Source organism: Mirounga angustirostris, unplaced genomic scaffold, assembly GCF_029215605.1.
Source record: "Mirounga angustirostris isolate CCGP_5_RB_7025 unplaced genomic scaffold, mMirAng1.0.hap1 SCAF_16, whole genome shotgun sequence".
Taxonomy (NCBI): domain Eukaryota; kingdom Metazoa; phylum Chordata; class Mammalia; order Carnivora; family Phocidae; genus Mirounga; species Mirounga angustirostris.
Window position 1 is genome coordinate 14,034,743 of NW_026991724.1, and position 12,124 is coordinate 14,046,866.

The 12,124-nt window shown below is 50.3% G+C and overlaps 1 protein-coding gene across 2 annotated transcripts; it reads left to right on the forward strand.

Moving 5' to 3' along the window:
* Positions 1 to 965: 965 nt before the first annotated feature.
* ATXN1L (ataxin 1 like) lies at positions 966 to 11,660 on the forward strand. Of its 2 annotated transcripts, none has more exons than XM_045890804.3 (3): positions 966 to 1,116; positions 3,001 to 3,068; positions 4,189 to 11,660. In XM_045890804.3, the coding sequence occupies exon 3, from the start codon at positions 4,309 to 4,311 to the stop codon at positions 6,373 to 6,375; it is 2,067 nt and encodes a 688-aa protein (XP_045746760.1). In that variant the 5' UTR covers positions 966 to 1,116; positions 3,001 to 3,068; positions 4,189 to 4,308; the 3' UTR covers positions 6,376 to 11,660. The 2 variants fall into 2 exon arrangements, with proteins under 2 accessions (XP_045746760.1, XP_045746761.1); XM_045890805.3 differs by having other exon boundaries at positions 4,192 to 11,660.
* The last annotated feature ends 464 nt before the right edge of the window (positions 11,661 to 12,124 follow it).

Consider the following 12,124-nt stretch of genomic DNA (forward strand, 5'->3'; position numbering starts at 1 on the left):
CTCTTTAATCTACATTTTACTCCCACCCATTCATCTAATTCAAGTTCCTCATTTTGCAGAAGTGGAAACCTAAGTCTAAAGTAGTAAAATGATTTTCCTAAGGTCAGAGTAGGGACCAGAGCCCAGTCAGTATTTTTAAAATCAAACAAAAATCAATTGTTATTTAGTGAACAGAGTTTGCAGAAAGTGAAAGGGGAAAAATCCACTCAGATCCAATCTCTCTAATAGTTAAACTTATTTTTTCCCTCAGTTTAGCTTGTTTCTGTCTGTATGCAGAACTCCTTTTTTTACATAGTTGTAATCAAATCACAGATTCGACTGGTGTTCACTTTTTCACTTATGGTTAATCAGATGTTCATGTTACTATGAAGTTGACTAGTTAATTGGCAATGAATGGTGACCTAATATTTGATCGAGTAGTCAAGCCCTCTTCCACTAAACTAAGCTCTTCCTACTGTACTGAACCCTTTCCTCTCATCCCTCAAGTTCCCACTACTGCTTCACCTTCCCCTGGATCCTGGATCGTGTCCATTCTCATCCCCGTCAAAGTCATTTCTCAACTCAAAGAGCTCCCCCATCTCCACCCTGGGTCTCCAGGGCTATCTTCTTACTTTCCTGGACAGGGATCGCCTCGGGGATTCCGAGGTTCCCAAGAGGAGGCTTCACCTGTCAGGCCCCGGAAGTCGAGGAAATGAGGGTGGCTGTTGGCCACGCCCCAGGGCTCTGTTTGGGAACCCCCAGAATTTACTGGAGTAGAGAGCTTGCAGGGGTCATGGTGGGGTCAGGGCGAGAGGGCCGGCCAACCTTCTTCACGTGACCCTGTTTCCCCCGGGGAGGAGTTCGTTTTCCCACCACAGGGGGCGCTGGGGCCGAGGGGCGAGGGGCTAGGGGCCGCCTCCCTCCCTTCCCGGGTACTTCTGGGCGTCGCTCTTGGGCCTAGGCGGTGACGCCATCTGCCCGCGACGGGGGCGGAACGCGCTTGACGCCATCTCCGGGCGCCCGGCTTGGGGGGGCGCTGGGTGTGGGGCGGCTCCGGGGCCGGGGATGGCGGCGGCCGCGGTTGCGGCGGCTCCGGGACGAGCGGGAGGAGCCCGAGGAGCGCCGTGAGATGGGCCGGTGAGTGTCGCCGGGAGTGGGGGCAGCTGGGCCGGCCTCACTGAGGCCAAGCAGGCCTGGGCTCGCAGCTTAGGAGGAAGTGGCCCCCTGGAGCCCATTGCCCCGCCGGACCGGGGCCCGAGAACCGCGGACGGGGAGAGCGAAAGAGGCCGCGCCTTGAGTCCCGCGCGCTTTTCTCCGGCCCAGCCCAGAAGGCGGCCTCAGGCCCCGGCGCCCCCGCGGCTGTATCCCGGCGGACCGGGGTGTCCGAGTCTTCGGGGCGGGAAGGGGCCCCCAAACAAGGAAGCATCGCCTGCGGGGCCTTGTCGCTGTCCGTCTGCTTCAAGGATCGACTCCCCACCCCTAAACGTTAAATTCCCAATTTCGGGCCCTACCCTTGGTTGCAGCAAGGATTGCAGGATCATGGGAAGCCATAACCCGTAGTCTCTTCCAATCTCCACTCTTTGCTGGCGGGCGTACTTCTCGCCCTCACTGAATTTTGGGTTCAATCTCTTGATTCTGGGCTGTGACTAGCAGCGTTGGCAGCTCACCGGAACAGACCCCCTTCCCTGTTAGCTCGGTTAGGGTCACGAACTGCATCTTCCCTCTGAGAAGTCCTCATCGAGCCTCTCCTGAGGCCGAGGTTTCAGATTCCGAAATGTGTTTTGCGTTGTTGGACCCTGGTGGACAGGCTTGGCTCTTTGTTGTCATTCCCCCAGACCTCTTGCCTCTTTCATTTCTTTTATTCGACTGTGTTTGGCTAACCTAGAGGCAGGTTTTCCTTAAGGTTTTAGTTGCAGGAAGCAAAGATCAGGGATTGGAGATATGACCCCAATTTCTGTTGCAAACGGGGGAGAAAGCTAATTGCTTTTCAGTTACTGGAATTGCTGGCGAAGAAGGGATGCAAGACTCGTGCCCACTATGTAATTTGTGTTTATGGAACTGAGAATTTTTCTTTCCCCTTTGTTTTCCTGTCTCATCACCTTTTCTTGTACATACACACCTTGCCAATCTTAAGAGATAAGTGTTGCTTCAGTTTGGTTAGAGGCTTGCAGTTCTGTAGCACTTGGACAGGAAAGTGGATAGTTTCTCAGAGTACTGGTCAGTACTGCTTTATCTGTTGTCAGAGATTAAGGCTCCATTCTTCAGTATTTGGTGTTCCTGGCATGTGTAGATTCAGATATTGATAATTTAGTGTGAGCTTTGTTTCCCCATTGTTAATAGCTACATGAGGACCCAGGCAGTATTTTCATTTTCTGTCACACCTGATTCAACACTTGGTATGAAGTTGTCACTCAGAAAATTTTACACTCACACACAGGATCCTATTTTTTTACCCTGGAAATCTGTTAATAAGGCTTCCCCTTGAGTGACTCCCCCTTGACCTCTTTTTCTGCCCCAGAAACATAAATAATTGTTCTTTTTCCTCTAGTGCCACTTTTCTCATTTAAATAACCTCCATATCTGTGTTTTCATCAGCCCTGAGTAAAGGTGAAATCCATGTAGTTGATTTTTCCAGCTTCCCATTGTTCACATGGGAATAATGTTGATCTTCCATTTTTAGTTGCACATTTACCTGAAATTGGGATTGGAAGTAAATTTAACCTTTGGGGAATAAGTACAGGTAGAGAATGAAGAATATGATGTTAAGGAAAACAATGAAATTTGACACACATTGAAAAATTTTTTTCAGGGATGTCTTTCTACAAATTAGAGCTTAAGAGAGAGCTCTTTCTCTATTCAAATGCCTAGAAACTTGATAAATGTGCTGGTACCTCTGGAGCAGAACATGAGGCAGGGACTCATGGACTTTAATGTTTTTGTGGCTTTAGAACTACCTTGATGACACTGGGGAAGTGAGAGGCTAGACTCCTGCTTACTTTTATTCCAATTTCTGTCTTCTAGGCTCCCAAGGCAGCGGGGAGGACACTGCTTCTTACTACAGCTGCTCAGAGGCACTACTGGAAGCTCAGGTAATAAAGGGAAATTTGGATACCTTGTTGCCAAAAAAAACCATCTGGGATTCAACAGTGGAAAAACAGAACAGTGTAATATCCAGATCCAAAGAACTGGAGCCTTGATTGGAAGAAATAGGTGACAAAGTTCATGCGTTGAAACGTTCAGACGAAAAGTGTACTTTATGACAATGGACAAAAGCATGTATGAGAGGTGACAGCAAGAGAAAGGAGGGAGAGAACTTTCTTATGAATCATAGAGACCCAGACAGGTTTGGAGGAATGGAACCAGAATTTAGGAAGTGGTGCCTAGAGCAGACCTACAGTGGAAAAGGAACCATTGGCAAAAGAAAGAGAATGAATGAAGAAAGTACATTGAAGATGGTTAATGAGAAGAAAAGAAGTCTTTCCAGACTAGGGTGGGAAGTCTGTGTATGGTCAGGAGAGTTTTGTTGCTCTTTAGGGAAGAGGAGAAACAAATACATTATAGAACACACTAGTACAGTCACTTTCCCCATAGGGCGCAAGTTTGAATGTAGTATTTCCTGGGGCAAAGAAGACGCTATTTTTCAGTGGCACCTGGGTCTTTGAGGTAGTGGTGATATGAGGCAAAGGAGGATGAGAGTTTAACCAGGCCTGGGGTGGGGGGATGGGGAAAGGTGAGATCATAACCTGAATTGGGCTGGGGAAAGGAAGCAAGGATGAGGTCATATATTGGAAAGAAGATAGCATGGTAATCTTTGGTGACAAAAGGAGAAGCTTAGGAAAAAGAACGAGCAGCAAAACAACCATGTGGTCAAACCTTTTCGGGGAGAAGGCTGGGAAGAGTCAAGGTCCCCATCAGAGGCACACCTGATCATGAAGCTGTTGGTCTCTCTGGGGTTGTAGAGCCCACAGGTTGTTTACGCGTCGTTGAATGTTTGTTCCTGTAGCTCTCTTTGGTTTCCCTGACTGTTTCTTTCATGTTCTGGGCTGGATGAATGAGGGAAGGGTAGCATCCTTGTTTGCCCCTTTCTCATGCCTTTTTTTCCCAGCAGTCCCCTTTGTTACATCTTCCTCTGTGGGCACAGTTTCTGCTACTTCCTTTGACTTGGTTTGCCCCTAGGTTACTTTTCTTTGCTTCTGATTTGTTCCCTAGCAGATGTGGGCGCCCCCGCCAGCAGCAGAGAGGGGTGCAGGGGAGCCACAGAGAAGCCCCTTCTGATGTCCCAAGGAGCAAGCCGACCCCTTCCAGGCTCCAGGAACACCACAAAGCAATATGAAACCTGTTCATGAGAGGAGTCAGGAATGCCTTCCACCAAAGAAACGAGACCTCCCCGTGACCAGCGAGGATATGGGGAGAACTACCAGCTGCTCAACTAACCACACACCCTCCAGTGATGCCTCTGAATGGTCCCGGGGGGTTGTGGTGGCCGGGCAGAGCCAGGCAGGAGCCAGAGTCAGCCTGGGGGGTGATGGAGCTGAGGCCATCACTGGTCTGACGGTGGACCAGTATGGTATGCTGTATAAGGTGGCTGTGCCACCTGCTACCTTCTCCCCAACTGGCCTCCCATCTGTGGTGAACATGAACCCCTTGCCCCCCACATTCAATGTAGCGTCTTCACTGATTCAACATCCAGGAATCCACTATCCCCCAATCCACTATGCTCAACTCCCGTCCACCTCTCTGCAGTTTATCGGGTCTCCTTATAGCCTTCCCTATGCTGTGCCACCTAATTTCCTACCAAGTCCCCTCCTTTCTCCTTCTGCCAACCTCGCCACCTCTCACCTTCCACACTTTGTGCCATATGCCTCACTCCTGGCAGAAGGAGCCACTCCCCCTCCCCAGGCTTCATCCCCAGCCCACTCATTCAACAAAGCCCCTTCTGCCACCTCCCCACCTGGGCAGTTGCCACATCACTCGAGTACTCAGCCACTGGACCTTGCTCCAGGCCGGATGCCCATTTATTATCAGATGTCCAGGCTACCTGCTGGGTACACTCTGCATGAAACCCCTCCAGCAGGTGCCAGCCCGATTCTTACCCCTCAGGAGGGCCAGTCTGCTCTGGAAGCAGCCGCTGCCAATGGACAGAGACAGCGAGAACGAAACTTAGTAAGACGGGAAAGTGAAGCCCTCGACTCCCCCAACAGCAAGAGTGAAGGCCAGGGACTGGTGCCAGTGGTAGAATGTGTGGTGGATGGACAGTTGTTTTCAGGTTCTCAGACTGCACGGGTAGAGGTGGCAGTGCCGGCACACCGAGGGACCCCAGACACCGACCTTGAGGTCCAGCGGGTGGTTGGCGCTTTAGCTTCTCAGGACTATCGTGTGGTGGCAGCTCAGAGGAAGGATGAGCCCAGCCCCCTCAACCTGTCGCATCATACCCCTGACCATCAGGGTGAGGGGCGAGGGTCAGCCAGGAACCCAGCGGAGATGGCCGAGAAAAATCAGGCCCGAGGGTTCTACCCTCAATCCCATCAGGAACCGGTGAAACATAGACCTTTACCCAAAGCAGTGGTTGTAGCTAATGGCAACCTGGTGCCCACTGGAACTGACCCAGGTCTGCTGTCTGTGGGCTCGGAGATCCTGGTGGCATCAAGTTTGGACATGCAGGCCAGAGCCACCTTCCCAGATAAGGAGCCAACGCCACCCCCCATTACCTCCTCCCACTTGCCCTCCCATTTCATGAAAGGCGCCATCATCCAGCTGGCTACAGGGGAGCTGAAGCGGGTGGAGGACCTCCAGACCCAGGACTTTGTGCGCAGTGCCGAAGTGAGCGGGGGGCTGAAGATTGACTCTAGCACGGTCGTGGACATTCAGGAGAGCCAGTGGCCTGGATTTGTCATGCTGCATTTTGTGGTTGGTGAGCAGCAGAGCAAAGTGAGCATCGAGGTGCCCCCCGAGCACCCCTTCTTTGTGTATGGCCAGGGCTGGTCCTCCTGCAGCCCTGGGCGGACTGCACAGCTCTTCTCTTTGCCCTGCCATCGGCTGCAGGTGGGAGATGTCTGCATCTCTATCAGTTTACAGAGCTTGAACAGTAACTCAGTTTCTCAGGCTAGCTGTGCTCCCCCAGGCCAGCTGGGTCCCCCCCGAGAAAGGCCTGAGAGGACAGTCTTGGGACCCAGAGAGCAATGTGACAGTGAGGGGAAGAGCCAGCCGTCAGGTGAGGGCTCCCAGATGGTAGAGCCCTCGCAGCCGGAGCCTGGTGCTCAGGCCTGCTGGCCAGCCCCAAGCTTCCAAAGATACAGCATGCAAGGGGAGGAGGCACGGGCTGCACTGCTCCGTCCCTCTTTCATTCCGCAGGAGGTAAAGCTGTCCATCGAAGGGCGTTCCAATGCAGGAAAATGAACCTCTCTCCCAGACCAGGACTGGGGCTTTACCCCAGAGCTGGGCCTCACCGTGAGCAGGCAGAGGATTTGCACATGCCGAGCAGGGAATGGCTCTCTTGGCAGTGAGATTGGGGGGAAAGAGGAGGCATAAAGGCAGCCTCCCAAGGCAGGGTCTGTTGCTCATTACCCCATGGCATCCTTTCAGGACAGCCCCAGAGGGTGCTGTGATGGGGAGCAGCGGGCCTGAGCCAAGGAAGGATGGGGGTGCACACAGGATAAGAAACATTCCAAATATCAGGGCCTCCCTGTTCTTTCCTCCCCATCCCTAGCTCCTGCAAGGGGAAAGTCGGGCTTTGGGGGCAGGTGGCAGAGGGAGGGAGCAAAGAAAGAGCCAAAAATGATGATCCACAGCTTATAGTAGCAGTTCAACTGTCTGAAGTTTTTTTCCTTTCTTTTTTGTGGTGGGAGGGCAGGAAGCCCCATGATTGGGATTAAGAGGGTTCCCACCCAGAACTCTTCTTTTGAGAGCTGTGCACTTTAAAGGGTGATTTTGTTACAGATGTCTGTGGGTTTGTGGGGAGGAGCACTCATCTACAGGACTGTGCTTGATCCTGTGCTTCAGCCCTTTCCCATCTCCCCACCATTCCTCCCACAAGGCTTCTAGCACTGGGAGAAAGAGAAGCCCCTCCAGGGTTCAGAGTGAAGTACTGCGTTGGCGGGACCCAGTCAGGACTTTGGGAGAAAGACCTGATGGCCCGGTGACCGGTCTCTAGGCAGGGCTTCTGGAAAGGTAGCTGACTTAACAGAGCTCCTTGTACCCAGCATGCCAGACCTACTTCAGAATCGTACTGAATTTCTAGTTGGTAATGGTGACTTTTGAAAGAACCGGTGGACCTTTGTCCCTAGTCCCCTACTCTCCTCCTTTGTCTATGTTGTGCCTAAGTGCCTGCGCTGCCCCCACCCTTCTCCTGCCCTGTCCTGTGCATGGTGTCTTGACCTCGGCCTGATTTGTAGCTGCACTGCTTTCCCCTTCTGCAAAATTGTTTTTGTCCACTCTGACCAAGACCTCTAGTTTTTGGTGTGGAGGGGTCTCTCTGATTTCCTCTTCAGTTATATTCCCTGTTTTTCAAAACTCATAAAGAATCATGTCCCCTCCTCTTCTGCAGCTGAAGAGCTTGGTAGAGAAGCAAGAAGGGAACTGTGCCCTGGGTCAGGGCAAATACACCTGGCTAGGCAGTGCCCGTCCTGGTGTTTTTACACAGCGCCTCCCATCTTATTCCACTTCCTGTCAGCATTCAGGCTTCTCCCAGCCATCCCCTCCCACAGCCAGCTCTAAGGTTCTGGTATAGTCTTGATAAGTTTCCAGTCCCTGAAGTCTCCTAGATCTCATTTTGTGGTGGAGTGTTCCTCTGCAAAGAGCATTCTCAATCTTAGTTGCATTTACCCCGCCTTGTGTCTTAAGCCCACGTTTTCACAACTTTTAGCATCAGCTTGGCCTATGGGTTTCCACTGGGTATTGAGAATTAGGCTCCCCCGCCAGCTTTTAGGTGGGTGGGTGGGTTTTTTGTTTGTTTTTCAGGGGTCTTCAGACTCTTGAAGCAACTCAGGGTATTGTCCACTCAGCTCTCTGGTGAGGCTTCTCCCAGTGTATGATCCTGGCATTTCATTTAGAAATGCACCTGAACTGGCCGAGGCCTTGCCTGTCATCAGGAGTCCCAAACCTCTGAGGTCTGATCTCTGCTCTGTCAAGGACTTCAGGCAGGTCTGTGACCTCTCGCTCTTTCACTTCCTCCCCAGCTGCCAAATGGGGATAAATAATCTTACCTACCTCCTGGGGGGAGGGGGAGTTCTGAGAATGGAGTCATTCTTAGTGTTCAGGTGCTAAAGGTTGTTCTCCTGGGGGGGGAACAAAGTGACTGAGACCGGCTTGTTTGCTACAAGCCCTACACGCCACTGTTTCATTCCTAGAGAGCAGTCAGTCAGGTTTTAGAGGCCCATCCAAAGGAAGCTGCTGACCTGACTGTGAGTACTTAAGTCTCTGGGTCACCTCAGAACCAAACACCAACTCTGGTGAACACTCAACCTTGGATGCGTTTGGGATCCTCACCTTTCCCTTCTCTGTCCCCCATTTTCTCTGAATGCTGCTTTCTCTGGCTTGTTTCCTACAGGGGGGGCCGATGGGGCTAAGTCTTGAGGAACCCTCTCCAGTGACAGCCCTGGAGAAGGCCACATCTCTGGCTGTTCTGTGATCAGCTCATTCCTAGGGATTATTGTTTGCACGGGTTTCTCAGAAACCTCCTTCCTCATAGGAAGGCTCACCAACTGAAGACAGTGGCATGCACACAGTAGACACTCAAGAAGTGTCCACCAAGGACACCAGTTAAGCTTCCTCCTGGTGGGAGCAAACTTACGTCCAACCAGAGATAGTAGTTTAAACCAAGTGACCCTCCACTTCCCAGCCTGGTAATTTCCACTTAATCCTGGAAAGAGGACATCTTGTGCACGTTGGCAGGTTGGGCTCTGACTTTGCTGCCGCTGTTCCTCTTCTGTCTCTTGCCTGTGAAGGAATAGCCGCAGCTCTTCTAGTACCATGCCATGTGTACGTAATATATGAGTGCTCCGTTTGCGAAGCTGCAGAGGTGTCTTTTGTAAAGTATGGGCTCCCAGGAACTGAAGCTCTGTGCTCTCAATCTTGGTCAGAGCTGTGGCATTCCGCTTGTCTTTTCCCTCCGGTTCAGTCTTTTCTTCCAGGTATGAGAAATGAGAGGAGCCTCTGGTGGTCTGTTCTTCCTTAAAGGAATTTCCTAAGTTGGCAAGAGACCTAAGAGTGGTTTTGAGATAGTGAGCATTTTAGTGGGAAGCTGTCAGCTTTTTGGGAAATGGGCAATTGAAGAAGGCCAGCGCCGCTCCCTTATCAGTGGTAGGAAATGCCCAGAGTTTAGGAATAGAAAGGAGGACCGCTAACTCTGGCACTAACCAGGAATGCCTATACCAGTTTGGGATAGAGTGATCAGGTAAAGGACGGGTAATACATCCAAGTCCTGGATCATCGTTCCTCTCAAGATGTATATGGTGTACATGGTGGGGGGCATGGAGGGTGGTGGCGTGGGGGAAGGGGATTCAGAGCTGAATACTTATACCCAAGGGGAGGGGCCCTAGCAGATCTGGACTGACCCTTCTGCAGTCTTGGTCCCAGTCAGTCATAACACCAAGGGCTTTGCTCTGTGCTGCTTTGCTACTGCTGCTGTCTGCTCACTGTCCTGCCTGCTACCTTTGTAGCGCCCTGCCCTTCCCTGTCTGACCATATGGAGGAAATCCAGGCATCCTGTCCATTCTTACTGTGCAACTGTTACTTTATAGCAAAGTCACGTTGAATAGGGGTAGTATGAAATGCTGCTGGTGGGCTGGTGAACCCAAAGGGATGTGGCTTCAGTGCTTGTTGGGAGCCCTTAGGCTCCAGATATCTGTCTTGAGGGAGAAGCAAACAGGTCTTATTAGTGGGCGTTTTCTATGTATTAACTGCTTTCCTTTGTGGTATGTTATATCCTGTTTTTAAAAATAAATGATGGGGAACCAGGTTAGGGCCTTTGCCAGCATCCTAGGGAGGGTCCATCTAGCTCTAGTTATGTTGGTTCTGGGACTGAAGAGGGTTTGAAGTTTGACCGAAATAGCCCCTCAGTGGGGTTTAGTTTTATTTTTACCAGTGGACATCATAGGAGATAAACAGGGTGGTGTATGATTTAAACCTGCAACATGCATGCACATTGGAGAGTTGAATGATCACACTGGAGGTGAAGGGTGGACATGGGCTGACTGGGAAAGGGCCTGGGTCCTTTGGAGTAAAGACACCTGATTAATTGAATTGGCCATGGAGATTAGGTCACAGTCTTAAGAGCAAAGTAAATTGGGTAGAGGCCAAGTTTTAGGGAGACTTCCTGGCCTCCTAGGGCTAAGTTTACTAAACCACACTGAAGCTACAATACTTTCCAGATGGGAAAAAGTGTACACTACAGTTGAAGAGCTGGACTGTGCAAGGTTGGATGTTGACCAGGAACCTATTAGCCCTTTGCTGGGAAGCCTTCACCGTCCAGCTTCCCTGGGCTAGAGAAGGCCTCCCACATTATGCAATAATAAAATAAGCATCTGGGTCTTTGCAGCTATCAGTTGCTCTTTCAACTCTAGGGTCCATCTTTGGGCCAGAAGCCTGATATGAGCCTAGGATGACACTGGCCCTCGAGATGCTAGAGTCGACTGCACTCTCTCCTTACCTGCAGACTATGCACAGTGCCTGGGGTGGAAGGAGGAGAGGTGGTGCGGTTTGCCCTGCTGAGCCTCCCCAGCAGGAACAGTAGTAATAAATGCACTTTTCACACTAAGGTTTCTTTATTAGTTCTCCCGTTAAGCCTAGATCCTCCCCCAGTAGGTTGCAAACTCAAAGTCTGTGTGATCCCAAAGCCATTCTACTGCGAATGCCCAGCAGTGAAGATGGCCTCAAGTTGGGTTCCTGTCTACAGTGTGTGTATGGCAGCAGCCCATGTGCCTTTACCTGTTGTCAAACTTGCAAGCATTTATTTGTCTTTATGACTGTCACGGGGACTGAGGTTCTTCAGAGAGCGAGCTGGTGACACCGTGGTTTTACACCCACTCCCTGGACAGGGAGTTTGCACGTAGTTGTGAGCTGTGAGTGGTTAGTGCATTGCTGGTATTGCTGAAGGCGGGGTTCATCCCTCATTTGCTTGATACTCACACTCGAGAGAATACAGATTGTGCTGGGAAGAGACTGACTGTACTCGTGGCAAACTTGAAGTATTAAAATAAGGCTGTCCCCTACAACCTTCCTAGTCACACACAGGATCCCTGTAGCCAAAACAGTATATGTTCCAGCCGCAGAGAGCAGACTGCTCTCAGCTTGCACAGCACCTTAGGGGAGGGAAGAATATATGGATGGGGAATGGGGTGGAGAAAGGAAAGTGGGAATGTTGCCATCAGGTGGCTTTAGGGTCCTGAGGAGTAAAGAAGGACGGCACTGGGGAGGTCTGGATGGATCTGATTTGTGTAGGAGTTCCCTGTAGATAAATTACTGATCCCCCAACTACTATCCCCAGTATGTAATGGCTGAATTAATATGTAATCAACTGCATTGTATCTAAAGCCTTAGAACTAGTCAGGTGCTCCCCCCACCCAGTACCATTTCTTACCCTCTAATCCTACCTGATCTTTAACAAAGCATTAATAATTCTAAGGATAATCTCTATTTTGTTGTGCTTTTTTGTAACTGTTTTAAATAAATCAATTTGTACTGTATATTTGTACTTTTGTGAGATCCTTTTTGCTGTTTTACCATTTTAAGTCTCTGTACTTGGCTACACACAGATTGTATTTTTATTGTTAATGCTCTTCTTATGGATACCTGCATTTAACTTGTGGACTATGTAAACACAATATATATCAATATCTATATATCTATATATCTATCTATATAAACTACTAGCTTTTCCTTTTGGTGTTTGCGCCTTCTTCTTATCCCAGCCTTAGACGGTGGCTGTTGGGTTGGGGATAGAAGCCCTTCATGGGAGAGCTTGTAATGGCTAATAGTGCCCATCTTTATGTGGTGGGCTCTGGGCAGATCTGCACGTTCTGGTGGTGTGTATTTCAGTGACCCAGAAGTCTACCTATAGACATAGATACTAGCACAGTCAATCACAAGGACTTGTAGATGTCCTCACTGCTGGCCTTTTCTCCAATTCTTTTCTTTCCCCAGGAATGCT

What these genes read in the sequence shown, in the direction of transcription:
- ATXN1L (XM_045890804.3), top strand. Translation starts at nt 4,309, where the DNA reads ATGAAACCTGTTCATGAGAGGAGTCAGGAATGCCTTCCACCAAAGAAA.